Source organism: Lynx rufus, unplaced genomic scaffold (assembly GCF_022079265.1).
Source record: "Lynx rufus isolate CCGP_SWC_20201006 ecotype Redwood Valley unplaced genomic scaffold, mLynRuf1.p SCAF_2, whole genome shotgun sequence".
NCBI classification, from domain to species: Eukaryota; Metazoa; Chordata; class Mammalia; order Carnivora; family Felidae; genus Lynx; species Lynx rufus.
The window spans coordinates 3,147,843-3,173,240 of NW_025814834.1; the positions used below are offsets into that span (position 1 = coordinate 3,147,843).

Consider the following 25,398-nt stretch of genomic DNA (forward strand, 5'->3'; position numbering starts at 1 on the left):
CATGAGCACAAGTGGCGGAGAGGGAGAGAGGGAGAGAGAATCCTACGCAGGCTCCATGCTCAGCACGGAGCTCAACACGGGGCTCAATCCCATGACTCTGAGATCATGACCTGAGCCAAAATGAAGTCAGATGCTCAATCTACTGAGCCACCCAGGAGCCCCAATAGCTTACAATGTTTAAGTAATATTTAAATATAAAAGATATGCTTAATTTACCTCTTGTTGCTTCTTTTATTCCTAACTGGAATCAGAGTTTTTCAAAACAGATGAAGTCATTTCCACAATAGTATTAATAGATAAGCCATTCAGAAAACCTTTATGATTTACTCTTACTTCCTGAAGAGCATCTATAATATGGTCTCTATGCAAAAGGAAAACACACATGAGCACTTGTCCTTTCCAAAGCAGTACATTCTAAATATGGGTAAGCTATTGCATTGAACTATATTTGTACATAAAAATACTAAAACCACTTAAAACACAATTGAAGTCATTCATTACCTGCTAACTTCTGGATGTAGTTCAGCCAGTCTCTTCATGATTTTGGTAAAGCTACGCAGATTCAACGTATTTGGAGGTATGAATCGAATAGGAGTATCAGGTAATAATTTAGGAGATTCAATCTGTTTACAATTCTTCTTGACACCCTAAGTAAGCATGTTAAAGTTTTCTTAAAAGCAGGAACCATTATATAGACACGTCAGCTTATGTAATTAAAACAGAATTTAAAATTATAAATGGTAAAATCCAAATTCCTAAGAAATTTACTTTGATTTGGGATTATTTACATCAAGCAGATTTCCTTGAGCCGTGTTCAGAGCCATGTTAGTTAAAAAAAAATGCCACACCTGTTCTCTAATAGTAGTTACAAAATATTTGAAGCTATGTCTAAATCAGTCTTTCTCAACTGGGATTCTTCATCTGACCCACAGAACAAAGGTATCAACTACTTTCTCAATTTCCCCAAAGATAGGACATAGCTAGTTCCATTTCTGGTGCACAGAAGAGAGGTTAATTCACCATGTACAGTGGGTATCTTAGGCTTAGAGCACGGAGGCTTAATTCTTACCCAATCTGACAGAGGAAGGTTGGTTTACACGGTAACTGTAAATATCCTACATTTTATTTACTAAATATATAATCAATACAAACTATGTCCAGAAGTGGGCCACATACTATGGAGGGAAAGCTAGTGATGTAAATTAGAACCCCTTCCACTTATGAAAGTTACAATCCAATCAAACAGATGAAAATAAAATGATTAATTACTATGAACTGTGAAAGTTGGCTATAAATTGTAGGAAACCACTGTATATCCCATAAAAGTTTAAAAAAAGAAGGGCTGAGACTTTAAAGTTTAAATAAAAAGACAGGCCGAGATATATAAAATATTATACCTATCCCAGAATATTACCTATTTTACTTAATTGCTTAATACTGTATCTCCTTCACTAGCTTTAGGCTGTATAAGAACACATTATTTTTTGGTCTGTTTTGTTCACTGCTGCCTTCCCAGTGCTTAGAGTATTTATGTATACAATGGGTGTATAATAACTTGAATAAATAAAAGTTTGGGATACAATTGATAGCTCAGCCACAGAAAAGAGGAGATTTCTAAGAAAGAGCCCAATTACTGGCAAACAACAACAGTAATAGTTACATCGACTGAGTGCATTTTCTGTGCCAGGCATGGTTCTAAGAATTTTTTTTGTATTAACCTCATTTAAACCTCACAACATTTGCCAAGTAGGAACTATTATTCCCGTTTTAAGGTAAGGAAGCTCAGACACAGAGATTAGGTAATCTGCCCAGTCACATAATGAGTAGGCAGCAGAGAAGTTCTGCCTCTCATTGTAGACAATAAGCCTCTTCTGAATAAATGAATGTGATGAAAAAATCTTGAGAATCTGAGAAAAGAAAGGTGACAATATCTCACATATTAAATAAGAATTAACTCGGAGGGAGGAGTCAAGATGGCGGCGTAAGGGCACCCGAAGCTTGTCTCATCCCTCCAACACAACTAGATAGTTACCACATCCTTCTGTACACCCTACAAATCAAGTGGAGAGAGAACAAAACCTGTGAGTCTACAAGTAGAAAAGTGACCACCTTCTGGAAGGTAGCAGGTGTAGAGAGTTGACTTGGGGGAGATATAACTGTGGGTCCAGCCGTGGGGAGTGAGCCTGCTTATGGAGGCTACCCCAAAGTAGTATAAGCTTCAGAGGGCAAAATCTGAATTTTTAGCACCCTGCTATGGTGGGGGATGTGCCTGGCTTAAAGGTGCTCAGGTTGCAAAGTGGGGTGCAGTTGCACGAGTGACAGTGTGGTCTGAGGATCCCCTGGGTCGCAAGAACAGGTGGTGCCAACGTGCTGCACGGTTCCAGGCACAGGAGCGGGACGGCCGCTGAGGGCAGTGAGCAGGGTGCAGGCTGTCTGCTCTATTTTGTGATAAACTCCAAACCACTGTGGGGTCGTGCCACCACTTTCCTTGCAAGGTCAGAAAGCAAATGGCAAAAGTGCGGGGAGACCCTCCCCAAGAGGAACAGTGCCAACCAAGCAGGAGTGCCTAAAATTTGGAGTTTTGAAACTCAGTTGCACATCTGAAATAAAAAAGTTCAGACACAGGCAGGGTGAATGCAGAGTTCTGACGGAAACTGGGGGATGCAAGAAGGGTGACTGATTACTCTTCTGTGAGGGTTCCCTGAAGAGTAGGGCTGCAATCTTTCATCCTGGGCTAGAGAGCAGAGCATGGCCATATTCATTCCACCCATCAGGCATGAAAGCCTTCAAGGGGGCAAGACAGCGCCACATAGTGGAGGACAGGACCACTTACATCTGCCTGCCCCCCTGCACCCTGGAGGTGCATCTCCACTGAAATAAGTCAGCCTGAGAATCAGCACAGCAGGCCCCTCCCTCAGAAGACCAGTATAAACCCCTCTCTTGCACCAAGTCTACTGATCATAGTGCTGCAAAGCTTTAGCTCCAGGGGAAATAGGATCTAGCTTGCTGTTTACTTTTATTCTTTAAATTTTTTATTATTTTTTTCAAATCCTTTTAAATGTCTTATTATTTTTAAAATTTATGTACATATTTTTAGATTTTTTTTTGTTTATTTTCATTTCATTTATTTAAAATTTTTGAATCTAGATTCTTTTTACAAGCAGACCTAAACACACCCAGGATCTAGTTTGTTTTTGTTTTTTCTTTTTTTGTTTGTTTTGTTTTCCTTCTTTTCTTTCTGGACAGAATGACAAAATTAAGGAATTCACCCCAAAGTAAGAATAGGAAGTAGATCTCATGGCCAGAGATTGAATCAACACAGATATAAGTATGATGTCTGAACTAGAATTTAAAACAATGGTTATAAGGATACTAGCTGGGCTTTAAATAAAGCATGGAAGACATCAGAGAATTCCTTCCTGCAGAGATTAAAAAAAAAAAACACCTAAAATCTAGTCAGGCCAAAATTAAAAACGCCATAACTGAGATGCAAACCCAAATGAAGGCCATAAAAATGAGGATGGATGAAGTAGAGGAGCAAATCAGTTATACAGAAGATGAAATTATGTAAAATAATGAAGCTGAAAAGAAGAGGGAGAAAGCTAACAGATCACGGAGGTAAATTTAGGGAACCCAGTGACTTATTAAAAAGGAGTAATATTTGTATCATAGGAGTCCCAGAAAATAAAGAGAAAGCAAAAGGGGCAGAAAGTTTATTCAAACAAAGTAGCTAAAAACTTCCCTAATCTAGGGAAGGACACATACATCTAAATCTAAGAAGCACAGAGAACTCCCATCAAATTCAACAAAAGTCGACCATCGCCAAGGCATATCACAGTCAAATTCACAAAATATTCGGACAAGGAAAGAATCCTGAAAGCAGCAAGGTAAAAACAAAACAAAATGAAACAACACCTTAACCTACATGGGAAGATAGAGCAGGTTCACAGGAGCTCTGTCCACAGAAACTTGGCAGGCCAGAAGGGAGTGGCAGGATACATTCAACGAGCTGAATGGGAAAAATATGCAGCTAAGAATTCTTCAACCAGCAAAGCTGTCATTCAGAATAGGAGAGATAAAGAATTTCCCAGATAAATAAAAACTAAAGGAGTTAGTGACCACTAAACCAACCCTGTAAGAAATTTTAAGGGGTACTCTCTGAGTAGAGAAAAAAAGACCAAAGCAACAAAGACTAGAAAGGACCAGAGAACATCACTAGAAATACGAACTCAATGGGTTAACAAAATGGCACTAAATGTGTATCTTTCAAGAATCGCTCTGAATGTAAATGGACTAAATGCTCCAATCAAGACACAGGGTATCAAAATGGCTAAAAAACCAAGATCAATCTATATGCTGCCTACCAGAGCCTCATTTTAGACCTAAAGACACCTGCAGACTGAAAGTGAGGGGATGGAGAACCATCTATCATGCTAATGGATGTCAAAAGAAAGCTGGAGTAGCCATACTTTTATCAGATGAACTAGAAGATCTAACAATTATAAATATCTATGCCCTCAATGTGAAACTCCCAAATTTATAAACCAATTAATTAACAAACATAAAGAAACTCATTGATAACAATACAAGAATAATAGGTGACTTTAACACCCACTTACAGCAATGGACAGATATTTCTAAGCAGAAAATCAACAAGGAAACAGTGCCTTTGAATGACACATTGGACTGCGTGGGATTAACATATATTCAGAACATTTCATCATAAAGCAGCAGAATATACATTACTTTCAAGTGCACATGGAACATTCTCCAGAATAGATCACATACTGAGGCATGAATCAGCCCTCAACAAGTACAAAAAGACTGAGATCATACCATGCATATTTTCAGACCATATGCAATTAAACTTGAAGTCAACCACAAGAAAAAATTTGGAAAGCCCTCAAATACATGCAAGTTAAAGAACATCCTACTAAAGAATGAATGGGTTAACCAGGAAATTAAAGAAAAAATAAAAAATACTTGGAAGCAAGTGAAAATGAAAACACAACAATTCAAAACCTTTGGGATGCAGCAAAGGCAGTCCTAAGAGGGAAGAATATCTCAGGCCTATCTCAAGAAGCAAGAAAGGTCTCAAATACACAACGTAACCTTACACCTGAAGGAGCTAGAAGAATTGCAAATAAACCCTAGAGCCAGCAGAAGAAGGGAAATAATAAAGATTAGAGCAGAAATAAACAATGTAGAAATAAAAAAGACCCAGTAGAGCAGATCAACAAAACGAACAGCTGGTTCTTTGAAAGAATTAATAAAATTGATAAATCCCTAGCCAGACTTATCAAAAAGAAAAGAGAAAGGACCCAAATAGATAAAATTATGAATGAAAGAGGAGAGATCACAACCAACATCACAGAAATACAATTATAAGAGAATACTATGAAAAATTATATGCCAACAAACTGGACAATCTGCAAGAAATGGACAAATTCCTAGAAACTCACAAACGACCAAAACTGAAACAGGAAGAAATAGAAAACTTGAACAGACCCAAAACCAGCAAAGACATTGAATCAGTAATCAAAAATCTCCCAACAAACAAAAGTCTTGGGCCACATGGCTTCCCAGGAGAATAATTCCTACTCTTCTCAAACTGTCCCAAAAAAAGAAGTGGAAGGAAAACTTCCAAACACATTCTATGATGCCAGCATTACCTTGATTCCAAAACCAGGCAAAGACACCACTAAAAAAGAGAATTACAAGCCAATATCCCTGATGAACATGGATACAAAAATTCTCAATAAAATACCAGCTAATCGAATGCACCAGTACATTAAAAGAATTATTCACCATGACTGAGTGGGATTTATTCCTGGGCTGCAGGGTTGGTTCAATATTCGCAAATCAACTGTGATATACCACATCAATAAAGAAAAAAGAACCATATGATCCTGTCAAAAAATGCAGAGAAAGCATTTGAAAAAATACAGCCTCTATTCTTGATAAAAACCCTCAACAAAGTAGGGATAGATGGAACATATGTCAACATATGACCGCCATGATGAGCACCGGTTGATATAAGGAAGTGTTGAATTACTACACTGCATACCAAAAACTAATATTATACGGCATGTTAACTAGGTGGAATTTAAATGAAAACCTAAAAAAGTAAAAAAAAGCCAATAAAAATGGTCAAAACACGAACAGCACGAAATGCTATACACACAACAACATGGATCAATCTCAAAGGAGCTCAGACAAATAAGGTACATGGTATCATTTATATGACATTCTGGAAAAAGTGAGATCGTAAGAAAAGGAAATGGAACATAAGACAATATTCTGGAATGATGTTCTAGAATGCCAGGCACTTTGCTGAGCAGTGGAGAGATGGGAGTGAATGAGGCGACTTCATCCCTGTTCATGTGGTGTTTTAAGACCCTGATAAGGCAGAATCGGGGGCATATATAACACAATCACTTTATTTTGTGGTTTTAACAATTTTGTGCTAAGATTAACTGTGTAAAAAGGATGATGAGAGCGTAATTAACTACTTGCACAGCAATACTGTCTGCGAAATAAGAGACAAAAAAATACTGGCAAGCACTGGTGAAGAGCCTAATTAATGGTAAAGAGAAATGGGTCTCTAGCCAGGTCTACAAAGATCTACATTCCCCCTCCACCGCCCAGAGCTACTGGACTGGCACAAAGAACAGGTTAGGCTGGGTCCAAGGTTCAGGTTAACATTCTCATTCCCACTGCAAGATCCGTGATTCTAGAGTTACTTGTTCTGCAAAGCTCCTTATTGCAGCCTGGCATATACAGAGACCATGTACGGGATGCATCAAGAAAACTAACCTCACTGTCTTGCTCAGATCCCAGCTGCCTTGGCCTAGTTCTGGGCAATCTCGAAACAGAGGAGGCTGAGCTAATTTCCTTGCTGGTGCTTCTCTCCATTCCATTTTTGTAGGAAAGAGATGATGTATATTCTCCAGGAGTTTTCACAAGACGCACATTTACTGATTTCCCATTTATTTCTATCCCATTCATTTCTTTCACGGCCATCTTTGCATCAATGCTTTTTTTAAAAGCAAGGGATGCATACCTAACACATAAAAGCAGAAAACCGAAAGGTTGTTAATGACTTTAAATTGCCTCAAACTTCACTTTGTAACTACTGGATAAGACAAATACGTATCTTTTACAAGACAGCTGCTCTTAAAAATAAAAAAGTTATTCTACTTACCTTAGATTAGAATTAGGAAGAATATTTATTTAGAGTAACTGAATAAAACAAATTAAAGACGGGAAATAAAAGATAGCATTTCTTATGAATTCTCTATTGATTTTATATTAAAATTTACTGTGAAACATTTGCAAAGTTGCTATCTGACAGACCAACACAGATTAGTTGTTTTAGGACAGCTGGTTATCCATTCTAAAGAAATTAGAATTAATCTCTATACACAAACATAACCTCCAGGCAGATCAAAGGCTTAAACTGTGGAAGGCAAATTTTAAAAACATTTGGCAGAATATGTAAGAGAATGTCCTCAGGACCTTGATAGGGACAAAATAAAAGGGCCAAAAAAGAAGTCAGAAAATCCAGCCAGAATTTTAACCATCCATCTGAAAATGAGTCACCTTTCTGTAAGCACCGGCTCTAGGCGTGTCAACAGAAGGACATACACCAAATCTGAAAAGGAGTTGTTTTCAAAAGACGGGACTACGAATATATTTTCATAACCTCTTGTATTTTTCCTTTTGGTTGTGCCTTCTAAATTTCCACACAAAATGTGTAATACTTCAAGCAATAAAAAAAACAGAGTTTTTTTTAAAAAAAGATGCAACAAATACTAAAAAAATATTTCACATCAAGTGATACTTCAAGGATTACAAAACTAATTTAATGTAGTGAAATGTATTAACAACATACCAATAGGTCAAATTAACCAAGCACATGATCTTGAGTGACTCCATTTAAGACAAAATTCAACAACTATTTTTAATAAATTTCAACCCCCAACTACAGACAGGATATTTTCTTAATTGGTAAAGACTTTTATATCTGAAACAGAAAGCTATCATCATTAGTGATAAAACAGTTAAGGCCATTTCCATGAAATTATCACCATTACTATTTGATACTTTTGAATGTTCCTACAATCATCACAAAACAGAAAGTGGCACGACACATATTGGAAATGACTATATGCAGTCGATGCAAAAATATAAAAGCCTCAACTAAAAGGTAATTAAAAAAATAAAAGTACAATTTTCTGAGCACTATTGGATGCTAGACTTTACTCATATTGCTTTACTTATTTAATTATAGTTTCACAGCTATGAAGGTACTATTGTTATCCTCACTTTACAGATGGGAGCCTGAGGTACAGAAAGGTTAAGTAACTTGCCCAAATTTATTCAGCAAGCTACTGACGCACCTGGGAACGGAACCCAAACCATAAGCCGTCTAGCTAAATTAATGGCAAATCAAAAGGTACAATGAAAGATTTGATTCAGAACAGCACCAATTGACTTCAGCTCAGGTCATGATCTCATGGTTCATGAGTTCGAGACCCACACTGGGCTCCATGTTGACAGTATGAAGCCTGCTTGGGATTTTCTCTCTCCTACTCTCTCTGCCCCTTCCTGCCCAAATAAATAAATAAACTTAAAAAAAAAAAAGAACAGCACCAATTGGGGCACCTGGGGGGCTCAGTCAGTTAAGCATCTGACTTCAGATCACGTCATGATCTCACGGTTTGGTTCATGAGTTCGAGCCCAGCAGCAGGCTCTCTGCTGTCAGCATGGATCCTGTTTCGGATCCTCTGTTCGTCCTCCCTCTCAAACATAAATATAAAAAAAACCAAACGCCTCCAATTAGTGACTTTAGCTAATGTGTTTAACGTAGCTAACGTGACTCCCTCTACCAGGCTGGGAAACCTCTGTGGCAGTGGCCCTGGATTTTAGCAGGGCTGCGGCTGATGTCCACTACAGAACTTCTGGCACACGGCAGACACCCAGCAAGCGCACATTTACCGAATGTGGGAAACATACCTGTAATTGGTTGAATCATAGATTGCAATTTCAGAAACTTGGTATTTCCGGAAATGAGACCTTAAGTCAGCCTGAAAGAAAAATAAAAGTTTGTGAAAGGTAGGGAGAAAAATAATCGAAATATGAACAATTCATGGGTTGTACAATGAAACTCAAAAAATGAGTCCCGGCATACCTCAGAGACTGAAGGGCAGAGACCACCAACATGTATCAAATAACCTTTCTCTTTTCGTAAAGGTTCAGTATTTTTCATTTCTGCTTGTAGAGAAACAATGTAGAACAGAAGATGACCGTTATTGTTGTAATATCTGAAAAGAACCCTGAAACCTTTTTTCTTATGATTACAAAGCTTAGTATGCAGTTATTACCAAATATCAGCACTAGACTGAAGACTGACCGAGAGCCTAGAGTACAGGTTGAAGGTTTGGGGGCCTTAAAACACAGAGATTGGATCGGTTGATACTAAGCCTCTTGCAGCTCAAAAACGGGTCAATAACGTCTAACCAGATAATCGAGTACATCCTAACCAAGAAAGGCGTCTTTCCCTTGCCGTTGGTGCAGAGAAGTGCTGTCTACAATGCTGGATGCACACAGGATCCTAGCTGCCCCCATGGTAACACTGGCCAGGGTTTATGTTTATTCTTTTGCTGGGGAAGCATCCCACCAACAAAACCTTCAAAATCAGAAAAATATCAGCCTGTGGCAGTGGTAACGGCACATTGAAAACAAGGGGGGGTACAAATAACTTGATTTACATAGCACTTTTTGGGAACCACAAATATTAGGATTACAGATGTATTTTTTGTTTGATAAAATTCAGAATTCTTAGAATGCATTTTCACGGTCTCTATTTTGAAGAGAACTTGGTCTGAAATCAAGAAGGATTTACTGAACGGAGATTCTTTCAATTTACTGTCCAAACCTATAAGCTGGCACATCAGTGGTAGACAACAGATATCTGCTGAATGAATTCTTAGAGCAGCTTTAATTTGTTTCCTATTTGTATATAATAGTGGGAGAGTTTTAAGTTTGACTTGCTCACATTTCTCACTCTCTAATATACCCAGCACTGCATACGCGTCACCTCGTGTAATGCTCAAGGGCACCCCATGACCCAGCAACTGCCATCGTTTCCATTCTGTAGAGAAGGATGCCAAGGTCTTGGGAGTTTAGGTCACAAATCTCATTAAGTGGTGCTGCTGGGATTAAGGCAGAATCCTTCATCTCTAGGCAATAACAACCTTCTTCATTAACTTACTTCCTTTAATCTCTTGGTTTATGATGTACTGTTGTAGAGAAAATAGCGTAACTAATTATCTGTATATTTTTACACTGGGGTGAGGGAGCAAGGAGCTACAGTGAGCCAACGGAGACTCTCCTTTCACTAGTTCAATACGAACATGACCACTAAACACCCCACGGGCAGAACGTTGTACGTAGCACTGGGTATGGGTAGTGAACGAAATACAGAAAAATCCGACCCCTCTGAGCTATTGTGGGAAGGCAGTCCACAGATCAAGTAAGCTATGTACACAGTGCGTGCCAAGTGATGTAGACGAAAATAACGCAAGGAAAGGAAAAAAATTAGTTGCGATAAAAGTAGATGAAATAATGTCATTTATGTTAAACTGTATATGTGTATTACATATATGCATAAAGAAATGCATAAATTGATGGTAAAGTATATTAAGAGTGGTTAATGCAGGTTGGAGAACCTTCAGGTAAAATTTCCTTATATTTTATTTAAAAATATTAGTAAGCATTATTTATACAAGCCAAAAGACTCCCCTAAAAACCACTGCCATTATGTCAAATAAAAGAAAAAATCCATGAAAACATATAGGCAAAAAATAAAGGAAGGGAGCATATATCTAGAAATGACAGAATGGCAATGATCACGGACACTAGAGGAAATTACAACTGTTATAAGCAATTAAAGACTATCTAAAGATGAAAACATTCTTGAAACGAAATAAATTATGAAAGTGAGGGAAAGCAGACAGTTTTGATCTCTCACGCCCATTTGACAGACAGCACTGGGTGCCTGACACAAACTGGGAAGCTGGTTCTGTCCACCACATACCCCTCCTTCTAGAAAATGTCTGCTGAGGGTCAAGGGAAAAGAGCACCCTGAAAGAGCACTGGTGTTGGCCTTGAGCGGCGGTGGAGGACGCGGACCTCTACCTGCGAACCAAATCTGGGATTTAAGCTATTAGCAGTTTTCTGAAGGAGAAATGAACAGTTTAAACGGATTTACTTTCTAGAAAAATTGACCTCCAAATGTCCAATGTCTTATTTTTCATATTTATAAAGGAAAGCCACAACAATAAAATATTAAAAGTTTAGTCCCCAGAATAACACAAAAGATGGCTACAAGATGAGCTACATAATTCAGGGTTTCTTAGTAAACCGTTAACAACCAACCTTGTGTAAACTTTGGATCCCCTTTGTCCTTCTCTATTTGATTTTCTTGTATTCCTGACAAGTCAGCTCCTGTCAGGTTTTCTTTAGCATCAAACCAGTCTTCACTTACTTCTCGGTAATTTTTGCAGCCTGAGAAATTAATCAGAAGTAGCTATGAATTATGTATGATGTTAAACTCTCTGAGAAATTATCTAACAAGCTTCTTAGAATGAATCAGCATGATGACAATTATTAGTTTTAGGTCAAAATAAGTATCAGCAAAGTATAAACCAAGCATAAAGATTCTTTGAGAAGGGTTTTTCAGTAGCCCCTGAATAAAAAGTACTATCCTGAGTGATCTGCTTCCCAGTATTTATTTGTTTATTTATTACTTTTTTATTTCAGAGAAAGCGAGACTGCATGAGCAGGGGAGAGAGGGAGAAAGAGAATCTTAAGCAAGCTCCAAGCTCAGCATGGAGCCCCACGTGGGGCTCGATCCCACGACCCTAGTATTATGACCTAAGCCAAAATCAAGAGTCAGATATTCAACTGACTGAGCCACCCAGGCACCCTTTAAAAAAAATTTTTTTTTTTTTTTAAATTTTAGACAGGGAAAGAGAGAGAGAAAGCTTGAGTGGGGGAGAGGGGCCACTTTTCCTTTAATTAACACTGATTCCCAGTTTATTGAAGGCCTTACTTTTCTGATCTTTAAGCGAAATTAAATTTTTATACACAGAATAATAGCAAACATTTAAAAAAGGGATTAAACAGTACTGCAGCTCTATTTCATTAAAAACTGAATTAATGATCTTTTTGGAATGATTATAATCTTTTTTCCATAGAGGGCAAAACTAAAAACAAAGTACGACTTATATAGATGCAAATTGGACAGAAGAAAGACTTTTCAGATCGGAGAACATGAAGCAGAAGATTAAGCCTGTATGATTATTTGGCATTAAATAACCTTACAGATGTTAAGTAGACGTAACAAGAATGTATTTCACTTTCATAATCAGACTGATCACATTCAGTAAATTAAAAATATTTATTTTGATTTAATGAATGGGCACTAGGAATATTTTAAACTTTACTGAGTTTTCTGGCAGTGACACGGGACTACGTCTTTACACTGACCTTTTTCATCAAGTTTCAGCTGACTAAAGTCTATATCTATGTCACCATTTTTTAAGCCATCTTCCTTGGGTAAAGTATCCTGTTTAGGAGGACTATCGCCAGATAGTAAGGACATCTGAGGATTAAAATAATGAAAACAACAATAAATAAGGACCGATAGTTACTGGACACTATTCCGCAGTAGGCACTCACCATGGGCATTGGTTGCTCCGCACGACGACGAAGGCAGCAAGAGCTCAACCATTTCCTTTGGCTGAGCAAATGCAAGTAAAGCAATCTGTTGCTTTACGTTGGCCACACGTAACCAGAATAAGGATGTGAAGTGAGTCTGTGTATGGCGACTAACACCATCAATGGTTAGCAAAGTGTGGCATACATACAACACTAGAAGTACTTGAGAGGCTTTTCAGAAGTATGCTAGTATTTTTCACATTAACAATTAACAGTAATATATTTAATGTGTGCTGAAATATACCTTTTATTTATAAAAAGCAGTATTTCTTTACGTGTAACAGCTACTCTTTACACATTATTTTATTTTATTTTTCAATATACGAAATTTATTGTCAAATTGGTTTCCATACAACACCCAGTGCTCATCCCAACAGGTGCCCTCCTCGATACCCATCGCCCACCCCCCATCAACCCTCAGTTTGTTCTCAGTTTTTAAGAGTCTCTTATGCTTTGGCTCTCTCCCACTCTAACCTCTTTTTTTTTTTTTTTCCTTCCCCTCCCCCATGGGTTTCTCTTAAGTTTCTCAGGATCCACATAAGAGTGAAACCATATGGTATCTGTCTTTCTCTGTACGGCTTATTTCACTTAGCATCACACTCTCCAGTTCCATCCACGTTGCTATAAAGGGCCAGATTTTATTCTTTCTCATTGCCACGTAGTACTCCATTGTGTATATAAACCACAATTTCTTTACCCATTCATCAGTTGATGGACATTTAGGCTCTTTCCATAATTTGGCTATTGTTGAGAGTGCTGCTATAAACATCGGGGTACAAGTGCCCCTATGCATCAGTAGTCCTGTATCCCTTGGGTAAATTCCTAGCAGTACTACTGCTGGGGGTCATAGGGTAGGTCTATGTTTAATTTTTTGAGGAACCTCCACACTGTTTTCCAGAGTGGCTGCACCAGATTGCATTCCCACCAACAGTGCAAGAGGGTTCCCGTTTCTTCACATCCTCTCCAGCATCTACAGTCTCCTGATTTGTTCATTTTGGCCACTCTGACTGGCGTTTACACATTATTTTAAAAGGAGACTCATTTAAAGAAAAATACAAAGCAAACAACATTATAGGTAATACACGGCTATGAACAATTGTGAAAATAGTACATGAGTAGCTGAAATTTAGAAACACTATCCTACACTATGCTGGTTTTCACATATAACCTGTCAATTTAATTTCATCCCAACCTATTATAATAGGTATTGTCTTAAAGCCCAAACTAAGATTATAAAAATTGTTATATCTGCACCTAGTATTCTTATTTATTTTTTCTAATATTTTTTTTTATTAAATATAATTTACTGTCAAACTGGTTTCCATACAACACTCAGGGCTCATCCCAACAGGTGCCCTCTTACCTGCCCATCACCCACTCTCCCCTCTCCTCCACCCCCCAATCAACCCTCTGTTCTCAGTTTTTAAGAGTCTCTTATGGTTTGCCTCCTTCCCTCTCTGTAACTTTTTTTTTCCCCCCTTCCCCTCCCCCATGGTCTTCTGTTAAGTTTCTCAGGATCCATATGAGTGAAAACATATGGTATCTGTCTTTCTCTGCCTGACTTATTTCACTTAGCACACTACCCTCCAGTTCCAGCCGTATTGCTGCAAATGGCCAGATTTCATTCTTTCTCACTGCCAAGTAGTATTCCGTGGTATATATAAACCACCTCTTCTTTAGCCATTCGTCAGTTGGTGGACATTTGGGCTCTTTCCATAATTTGGCTATTGTTGAGAGTGCTGCTATGAACATTGGGGTACAAGTGCCCTTATGCATCAGCACTCCTGGATCCCTTGGGTACATTCCTAGCAGTGCCATTGCTGGGTCATAGGGTAGATGGAGTTTTAATTTTTTGAGGAACCTTCATGCTGTTTTCCAGAGCGGCTGCACCCGTTTTACATTCCCACCAACTGCATCTTGTATTTTTAAAGACAATACTGTTGTCCCCAAATAAGCAGGTTATATCACTGTTCCCACTACAGTGATGAAAAAAAATCCTCCAGAACATTATATATTACTAAATTAACATGTTTTAACAAACTATGTGAGAAATGTGAGGATGTAAAAATCTGGCTGTAGATCTGTTAAGTTTGTGGATAACTGAGATTTTTTTAAACAAGCAGACAATGGAACACATCATTTGCTAAAGTAATTTGCTTTTAATCATGTGTTAATAGAGAAGTATATAACTCAATATTAAGTATTTTACTTTGGCCTCGAAATGCATCTTTTTATTTAAGACTACTCAAATAATATAACCTCAGGGTTAAGAGCAAAAGCAGAAAACAGAAATAAACTTTAGCTTTTCTACACCATTGCCTCACTTGACGATGGACCATAACCTGTGTTTCTGTATCACTTCACAATTTGCAGAGTGCTCTCGCACAGACTGCCATCTGACAGACAATTCCTTAGGGGAACAAAAGAGATGGAGAAAACCTACGGAAGGCATTTAAAAACTATTTTTATCATTTCAATCATGAAGGAATTAAACCTCTGCCTGGTCTAAAATGAAGGAGATATTACTTTACCTCCTGAGATACGGGCAACAATTTTTTAGTTTTAACCACCCTGGGTCACACTACGATGGTGGCCACACGGCCTGGTCTGCCCGATGCAGTTCAGGTTTACACCTACTGTCACAGTGAGTCATTGACGTCACTGCCTTCCACCCTCAGAAGTCTCCTTGTTTGACGCTAAGTTACGTATGGTCACCCCACTGAACATACGCTACTGACATCGGTCTGATCAGGACATTAAGTTCCTTCTAACCAGTTACGTCCCTCAAATGGTAGTACACAAAGTGAGCTGAGTGAAAAGAAAGACGTGAGGGCTTCCGAACATTGCAGTTTTCTTTGCTTAAGCCATAAAATTAAAGATTTACCCCGATCAACTACGTTTTAAAAATCTCACTTGAGACGGAGTCTTTTTTAGGCGTGAAGGGACGTCAACATCACATGTATTTTGATTATCTAGTTCAGAATCTGCTCCTGAAAAGCTAAACAGAGAAACACTTCGTTAAGGAATCTGTCAATGTTCTGAAAAAGAACCAACAGAAAACTGAAAGTTAACCGAATTAAGCAGTTTTTAAGATCTAATGAATTCTACATTGGATGAAACCATACTTACACGTGTGATTCCTCTTTCATTAGCTGGAAAGAGAGCAAAGGGAAGAACAATCTCTTAGTTGAAGATGTATTCTGTGTAAATGAAGTAAAATCTGAATTCTAAAACATACAAACATACCGTGAAAGCCAAAGTAGAAAAGGTCGATAGTAACTTCGATTCCACAGACAGCGGGGGCAGCTCCTCCAGAGGCCTGCCCTTGTGTATTCCGTCCTTCAAGCTCTCGTACCTAACCTTCAAGTCTCCCGAAACAGACAGTAGTGCTGATCCTAATTGCTTCTTAGCACAATTACTCCATAGGTTCCTGTTCAGAAGTTCAATTTACAAAACCACTTAGGCATAGGTCATCCACTGAACACTATTGGATTATGTTACACCCCGAGTTCGAACTCCACCAGATCTATACAGATTTTTTTTCTTCAAAATGGTTAGTAAAAGAAAAGGAACCAAAGAAGATGTTTTTCTAGGGGCGGCACAGCAACCCTCCACATACAGGCTAGAGAGGATGTGGTAGAATGTCACGCAAAACCCTCCAACTGACTTCAGCCATACTTGGGACTTTATGAAACAACAGCAACAACAACCCGTCAGCTCTATCTTTTGGCCGGACGCCTCCTCCCAACATACGCCGCTGCCTCTCCGCGAAGTCGCCAACGGATTCCTTTTGGAAGCCCACTACCCCCAGGCCAGCTAACAGAACCGGATGCGACCTCCCCCTCATTCTGCCTTTCGAAAAGAGAAACTAAGGATGCTTTCTGGTGTACATCGAAAGCTTGTGGTAAATTTCCAAGATACAGATCTACAACGAACAATCACCTGCTGAACCCCTCCCTGTTTTCCGTGACAAGCTTGTAAATGTCACTGCAGTGGCGCTGACACATCTGGTAGTGAAGGTGCAGGAGGTGCAGCTCTGCCCTCGCGGCTCTTCGCCTCGCGTCCTCACAGCACCGGGAGGCCAAACCCCTCCCCGCCTCTTCACAAGGCGGAGATTCCCTGGAAAATAAAAGACTGGGTTAGCTCAGATTCCAAACATCTTTCTCTGGTAAGACGCGCCTCTGGAACATTTTAACATTTCTTCCCTTTTCCTGCCAGGCTTCAATCAATTTCTACTATGGACGGAAAGGCCGCACGAACACAGCATAGCTTCAGAAGACAAGGATGTCAAGTCGAAGCTAAACATACTCTTTCTAAAAGTCAGAGAGGTAAAAAATTTTCCGATGTATGCTTTCTTTTACCGAAAAAGGATTCCAAAGTAAAGTATCAATTTTATTCATCCATAATCAGAAGATTTTCAACCTAAATCAAGCCTTGACCCACGTTTTTTAAAGTTGCGAGCATTCTGGATGGAAACGGTTCTTAAATGTGTTCTCTCTCTCATACAGACGTGATTTACGTGTTTATTAATTAAGGGTCATTATCATAAGCAATTATTTTACTGTAAATAGATCAAAAAGCCTCAACTCACTATTATTTTTCGAACGTTAATAGTTCTTGGTTAATAATTCTTCCCTTGCTACTGGCTGTCACTTCCTGCCGTTCTCAACACCTCTGCCATGGGAAATGAGCGCTTCCATTTAATTTTAGAGGACTGGATACCAGATTAAACTCATTAAGAGAACGAAGAATGAAGGAAGGAAAAAGTAAATGACCTCAGAGCATGACAACTAGCTTGGCTTCTGAGAGACCTCCCCTTTCCCCTCCAAACCCGCAACGCGGTTCTCCACGGATGCAGAATAAATTACACAATGAATTAAAATCAAGATTAAAATACTCCAGTGAAAGTAGCTATTTACTTCTTCCAATGTGTGAAGGTTTTCATCGGTGCTATTTTGTTTTGGTCTATAGGGGTAGAAAATGAAAGAAAATGGAGTACTTAAATTCATGCAGATTTGGGAAGAATAAATAGAATAAGACGCCGTGAGTTTCTGAAGGAATTACTGAGACTGAATCTTAGTAAGTGAAAAGCTTTAACATTATACGTTATCCTAATATTTATTTGTTCGAAAGCAAATGGCTGAAGCAGATGATCTCTTAAGGTCTTTTTTAGCTATTATTCTATATGGTTAAATACCTTACAAAAAAGCAAATTATTCTTCTGATTCTCTTCCCCATGTATATCTGTTAAGTTTATACATCTGACTTACCTTTCAGGATGTTTCTTTAAGTCTGTGATAGCAGATGTTTTTCTTAATTCCAGGGAATCCTGGAAAACATGTTTTAAAACTAAATTAGAAAGATATGACAAACAACATACGTCGTATCTGAAGTTCCCAACTGGTAAAACGTAAAATCCAATTTCTAACTGACTTTGCATCAATAGCTGCCGCCAAAGGCGGCTAGAGTTTGGTAGCAATCTGTTCACCGTTTCCCCTCATCCGGCATTTTCTCACAAAAGCCTCAGGAACCCCCATCATAATTTGCTGAATTATAACACACACTGCCTTCATATAAGGTCAAATAAAATTTTCTTATGAGTTACACTGGCTTTACCTTGTTTAGGAGATTTCCATTAGGCTCTGAACTGTCAACTGAGAGAGAGTTCCCCAGTGGTCCTCTGCTCATCGTCACTGGCGTGTCTTCATGATCTTGGCTGTGTGGCCCATCTGTATTACAGGCCACACTTCTGTGTCTCTCACCCTGCCACTCCCCAGGCCGCCTTTTGTTCATCATGGTTATGTCTGTATTGCTTGACGCAGATACCACAGAAGGTCTCGCACTCGTTGCCCTGCTGGTTGTGAAACAAGCCCTAAAGTCAGCGCAAACGTCCACCGTCTGATGAACCGTGACTCTGTCACTTGCTGCATCCATCACCAACTCAGGACCTGTTCCTTCTATGCTGGGAAAACACGAGTTATTTGTGGTGCTGTCATCAGCAACTTTTAGGGAGATCTCATCCACTGCTTCATGATCTCTGGCTGTAATCCTCGGGGTAGTAACGGAAACATCTAAGGCTGGGTTGGGGGTATTTTGTAGGCTTCTATAATGTGAATATCCACAGGGAGAAATTACTGAATCATCAACAGCAGAGGTCCAGGAAGTCTGACAATCTTGACCAGGTTGGAGTAACACCTGTAAAGCTCTGTCTTCTTGTAATGTGCTAGGATTTCCAAGGTGGTGCAACTTTTGGTTCTCAACGATTTCATTCCCACAAAAATCTTTACTTTCAATTATTTGACATTTCATTTTGCCGATATAGGTTGTAGCTTTTAGTGCTTTCTGAGGGTTCAAGAAACTACTCTTAGATCGAGATTCCCGATTTTCAAGGGGACTGCTCCCTAGCACAATTTCATCAAATACCGTGTGGTACATTAAACTAGTCTCTTGTTCCTTACACATGTCATGCTTTGGTTCGTGATATTCTCTTAACACAACAGAATTCTGAAACTTGGAGCCACGGGGTGCATCTTCTTGTCCATAAACATCAACTGAATCTAAAAAGATGCTAGAATCACTTGCCAACTCGACACGATTACCGTCTAGATGGCTAGCACACTCAGCTTCATAACCCGAATTTCTTAACCCAACAACCTGCAGATCAGGTGTGTTTAATGTTTTCGTTTGGTCAAAAGATACATGGGCACTTATGTGTTCTTGCTCTTCTGCACTATGATACTCCTGCTGAGAGTCCTCGCCGATCTCATGCTTCTGCTCATCTTTGGCAGTTTCTTTATAATCGTCATCTGAAATCTTGCAGGTTCTTTCCAAGCCAATAATCTTAATACCTTGATGCTCCAAAATATCAAAACACACTCCTTCTGTGTTCTGCATTTCAGAATCCAATTCTGAAGTTAAGTGAGTGAGACTTTCATTCTTTCGTTCTGACTCGGAAAAATGTATGGAGTATGTTTCATTCAAGAAAGCACAGTCGGCACTGTCTTCGAACTCACTGGACTGTGAGTGAGTGCGCTCTCTGCTGGCGTCCAGGCTCCCAGGACAAGATGGCTCCAGGAAGTCCACTGTGTCAGTACTGCTCACTTCCGTGTCATCAGCTCTTTGATCTGGTGCCAAGGAATCCCAGTCATCATCAAGAAAAGCCGATCTGGCTTCATTACAACCGTTGGAAGAGAAGAACACATTTGCTTTCTTAGGATTAGAAGGTTCATCTGATTAATAAAAAAAAAAGAAGAAAATGTTGGCAGCAGTAGCATTACAAACTCTTCACACTAGAAGTGACGTCAGACACGATCTGATCAAAGCTCTTCCCAATGTAGGGGTTCTTTTTACATTGCCCATGACAAATATCCCTTATGGTTGCTGCTATGGACTGAGTCTTGTCCCCCTCAAAACTTGAATGTTGAAGCCTTGACTCCCAGTGTGACGATAACTGGAGATGGGCCTTTGGGAGGTAATTGGGGCTACATGAGGTCATGAGGATGAGGCCCCCAGGATGGGAGACACACCAGAAAGCTCACTCTCGCCACCGTGTGAGGACACGGCAAGAAGGAGGCCATCCACAAGCCGGGAAGAGAGCTCCTGCCAGAACCTGACTAGGCTGGCACCCTGATTTTGACTTCTACCCTCCAGAACTGCAAAAAAATAAATGTGTGTTGTTCAAGCCACCCGGTCTATGGTATCTTGTTATGGTAGCTCCAGCTGACTAATAGCCAAGATTCTTCTAGAACTCTTTCAATGGCAAGGTGTTTACTATTTATAAGGCAGCCACTCTGTAATCTTTGGAGGTCTCCTAATGACAGCCTCAGGCATTTTAAAAACAAAGGAAAGAAGACACAGGCACCGCACCCAAACACTCACGGCTTCCATAGGGTCACAGATAGGAAACGTACATAGGAATGTGACAGGCTGCAGAGTGCTGGCACAGTTGTATTAATGAGCACGCAAATGCTTGAGAAGAAAGGAGAAGCAACCTTCAGAGAAAACTTTACATTTAAAAAGTGTTTCGAAACAAAATAGTTATTTTAGGCAAATCACTTTTGAAACAAAATAGACAGTTATTTTAGGCAAATCAAACTGCATGGTACAAAGTTAGCTACATGACAGAACACAGCATTTTCGGGAAACTGTAAGCCACTCTGTTTGGAGTCAAACAGCTCCATGGAAATGACAGCAGCTATGAACAGAAGGGGGCCTTTCAGGATGTGCTCAGGAGTTCGGCTCTTATTCTAAGGCAACAGACAACTCCTGAAAGCTTCTTAAAAGGGAATGGAAATAAGTTTGGACACCCCTGGCAACAGTAAGAACGGAGGCTTGAAGGGGGGACGGAGGCACACAGACCAAGTGTACAAGTGGGACTGAGAAGTGCCACAGCTGGCAAGGCCTGGAGGTCCACTGGGAACGGTAGATGACGGACAGGTAAAGGCTTTGAAAATTTTGTTGACTGGGGTGCCGGGGGTGGGGGACGGTGCTCAGTTAGCGTCCGACTTCGGCTCAGGACATGATCTCAGGGCTCCTGAGGTGGAGGCCCCCCCCCACCCCCCATCGGGCTCTGTGCTGACAGCTCAGAGTCTGGAGCCTATTTCAGATTCTCTGTCTACCTGTCTCTCTGCCCCTCCTGGACTCGCATCTGTCTCCCTCTCTCTCTCAAAAATAAACATTAAAAAGAATTCAAAAAAAATTTTGTTGACTAAGAACATAATCGGAACTACGTTTTCTATCAAGATCCAGTACACACATACATACATATGTGCATAAGTGAAACAAAAAGTTTATAAAACAGTAACTACTCTATGCCTGATGTATTTTGCTATTTTCTGGTCTATTTCATATATTTCAAAAAAGCTCGTCACAATCAGCTCAACTGATTTCCTGACTGCCCACCGCGTACCCCTTGCTTGCACATCATTCTGAGATAACGCTAAGGTTTACCACGTGGTATTACAGTTGCATGGAAAAACGTGGGGCTAGAGGGACAGGCACTTTGTGAAGAAGAGCGGGGCAAGAGCAAGCTGGGAGGGAGGAGACAACGAGGTCAGTTCCAAGCAAGCAGAGTTGAAGGTGGGGGATAAAACAGCCAGATGTGAATGTCTAGCGAACTATCATAAATACGGGGCTGGAGCCCAGGCCAGCGGAGTGAGCGTCACTGTCACCTTCTATGCTTTCCTGCAGGATCTGTATAGGACTCCGTTCTGCATTCTGGATACTAATCCTCTGTTTTTTAGATTTATAATATGAGTGACTTTTTCCGAGGTTACTGCTTATCTTTGAATTTTCTATAAAATCTTGTCACACCGTGGTTTTTAAGATAGTTAAATGGATCGGTCTCTTCTCTGACTTCTGGGTTTTGTCTCGCTGGCTTTCTCTACCACACGATTGCAAAAATATTCTCCTATATTTTATCTGAATTCTGTGTTCTGTGTGTGTGTCTGTGTTGAAACCACATATATTCGTACGTACATAAAGCTCAGTCGCCCTGCTTCTTATGGTCTTGTTTCTTGTCTTCTCACACACCATTACCACAGAAAAAGAAACTCCAGGTCTGTGTGAAGACAACATCTGCCACTTGGGCGGCGAGGTCGACCTGCCCGCCTTCCACTCATCCCCCTGCAGGCTACTTCCCGCCAGGAGTTCCTGAAGGCCTGGTCGGACAGAAACCCTCTCTCCTGGCTCACCTTTTCTTCCCCACCTCTTCCCTTACCCGAGAGCTCCTGTGTGGGCTGCCGCATTCCCCAGAAGTCATCTGGGTTTGCCAAATTAAAACCGTGCCGCATCCCACCGCCTCGCCACAAAGAAGGTTTAAAGCCATAGCAACGCCAGAGAACTATCTAGCTCGATTACATTCGGTCCCTCTCTCCACCCGCAGTAAAGCCAGCTGGCCTGGCCCCTCACCTTTCCGGACGTTTCCTCCATTACTGCGGTAGGCTTTACCAGGAGCTATCTGCTTCGCTGCGGCAGCCTGCATCTCCCAAGGATTTGCCTCTAGAAGAGGTGTAAACATTGAACAGACTCGGCGTTATATTTAAAAACGCTATCAGAAAATCAAGAATTTGACAAAATGGCAATTATACAGTCAAAGATTCAAAAAGAAGAGGGCTGATAAAACTGGTAGGACATTTGAATAACTTTCATAAAAACGTGAGTTGACAGCTACAGAATAGATTCTACTATTTAAAGAGACATGACATTAGGTGCCTCGTTAGCACAGTAGGTAGCGCGTCAGTCTCATAAAGAGACATGACATATTCTTTTAAAATTTCCAAGAAACATTAAAGATTAAAGGCAAACAATGTATTAGGCCACCCAAAAGTCTTAATCCAAAAAAATGAGTACTAAAGGCTACAGTATGGCCCACTGATGTCAAACCTGGATCAAAAATGTTTCAAAAATGTTACAAATTATAGATCTATTAAAATCCAGTTAAATGGTATATCCATAGAATGGAACATCTTTCAGCAACAAAAGGAACAAACCGAGGCAAGCAATCTCCTGGAGTAACCTCAAAAGCACACCAAATGAAAGAAGTTGGACAAAGATCACACACTCACAATTCCATTTAAGTGAAGCATACAGAAAAAGCAATTTATAGACACAGGAAGCAGATTAATGGTTGCGTGGGGCAGGGGATGGGAAGAGGAGTTAACTGTAAATGGGTATAAGGGATCTTACTGGAGGGATTAAAATGTTCTAAAGCTGATTTATGGTGTGATGACTGCACCGCTTGATGGAGTTTTTAAAACTGTACTTTTGAAATGAGTAAAACAGACCTCAAAAAAGCTGTTTTTAAAAGGCACTGACAGGGGCGTCTTGGGTGGCTCAGTTGGTTAAGTGTCTGATTCTTGATTTCGCCTCAAGTCATGATCTCATGGTTCACGAGATCGAGCCCCGCGTCAGGCTCTGTGCTGACAGTGCGGAGCCTGCTCGGGATTCTCTCTCTCCCTCTCTCTCTGCCCCCTCCCCCACTCGCACACATGTGCTCTCTCTCCCTGTCACGATAAACATTAAAAAAAGAAAAGTCATTGACAAGGACTCTTTGAATCCAGCTGCCACATGAGGAAGTCCAAGTTAGTCACTTAACAGGAAGATCAAGGTCCCCCAGTAGCTACATGAATGACCCCAGAAGAGACCAGCAGAAGAAATGTCCAGCTGACACACAAAATCATCTTGGGACTTCTGGCCCCTAGTTATCTTCACTGTCCATACCCCTAGAAAGCTAAGGTATCTTCCACAGAATTCTGGTGACCAGGTATTACAAAGGTTCCTGGGAAGTTTGAAGAAAAAACCTGATTTCGTTCTAATTCTCCATGAACTATTTCAATTGGTGATCTTGGACAAATCATCGAGGTTCACTTGTCCTGTGCTACAATGAGAAGACATTACAGTTGAGCTTTGAGCAACACGGGGGTTAGGAGCACCGAGCCCCCATGTGTAACTCTGACTCCCCCCGAACTTAACAAAAGCCCACCACTGACTGGAAGCCTTACCGATAATCCGAACAATTGATGAACACATATTTTGTATGTTACATGCACTAAATACTGTATTCTTACCACCAAGTAAGCTACAGAAGAAAAAGTTATTATGAATTTCATAAGGAAAATACACATACAATAGAGCACCATCTAGAAAAAACTCTGCATAAAATCTAAACGGTCCCATGCAGTTCAAACGTGTTGTTCAGGGGTCAGCTGTATAAAGCAGAAGGGCTCACTCCATGGAGACAGGCGATCTAGCTTTGAATCCTGACTTCGCTACTTACTAAGCAGTACAAACTTCAACAAGTGAAAACAAATTGGTGACAACGAGAGCACAGACTTTCTAAATACATGGGACCTGGCCAAAGTTATAACTCAAAGAACCCACAGCTTTAGATGCTCGTTATTAAGTCAAACTTAACGAACTATGATCATAAGCAGTCAACTCCAGCCTCGGTCCATACAGCAGGCAATTCTTGAGCTCAGGATCCCGAGTTCAAGCCCCACGATGGGTATGGAGCCTACTTTAAAAAAAAAAAAAAAAAAAAGAGTATAGAAAAGATCTAAAGTACTTAAATCAAAAAAGAATTAGTTAAGACAAAAGCAGAAGTGACCTATTTAAAAAGAGTAAAAAATAATAACTAAGACCAAAAGCTATTCTTTGAAAAAATAAATAAATACCTGACAAATCTGAGAAAGGACTAAGTCACAATGAGAAAAGGAGCATTTTAATAAGAGATTTAAAAAAAAAATTTGGGGGCACCTGGGTGGTTCAGTCAGTTCAGTGTCCGACTCTTGGTTTCAGCTCAGGTTATGGTCTCATTGGTTTGCGAGTTTGAGCCCCACATTGGGCTCCACACTGACAGTATGGAGCCTGCTTGGGATTCTCTGTCTCGTCCTCTCTGCCCCTCCCCTGCTCATTCTCTCTCTCTCTCTCTCAAATACATAAACTAAAAAAAAAAAGTTATTTTAAAAACTGAGATTGGTGGGGCTCGGGTGGCTCAGTCAGTTAGATGTCCGACTTTGGCTTAGGCCATGATCTTGCGGTTTGTGGGTTTGAGCCCCGTGTCGGGCACGGTGCCGACAGCTCGGAGCCCGGAGCCTGCTTCGGATTCTGCGT

General features: G+C 40.1%; 1 protein-coding gene across 1 annotated transcript; it reads right to left on the reverse strand.

Annotated features, from left to right (window-relative positions):
• Window positions 1-237: 237 nt before the first annotated feature.
• On the reverse strand, window positions 238-22,768 carry RBM44 (RNA binding motif protein 44). The gene is made up of 14 exons (XM_047082418.1): window positions 22,696-22,768; window positions 18,403-20,015; window positions 18,057-18,115; window positions 16,729-16,905; window positions 16,033-16,216; window positions 15,916-15,938; window positions 15,700-15,784; window positions 12,556-12,670; window positions 11,443-11,571; window positions 9,194-9,273; window positions 9,019-9,089; window positions 6,817-7,063; window positions 502-647; window positions 238-361 (listed from the first exon to the last, which is right to left on the reverse strand). The coding sequence occupies exons 1-14, from the start codon at window positions 22,766-22,768 to the stop codon at window positions 238-240; spliced, it is 3,126 nt and encodes a 1,041-aa protein (XP_046938374.1).
• Window positions 22,769-25,398: the final 2,630 nt, after the last annotated feature.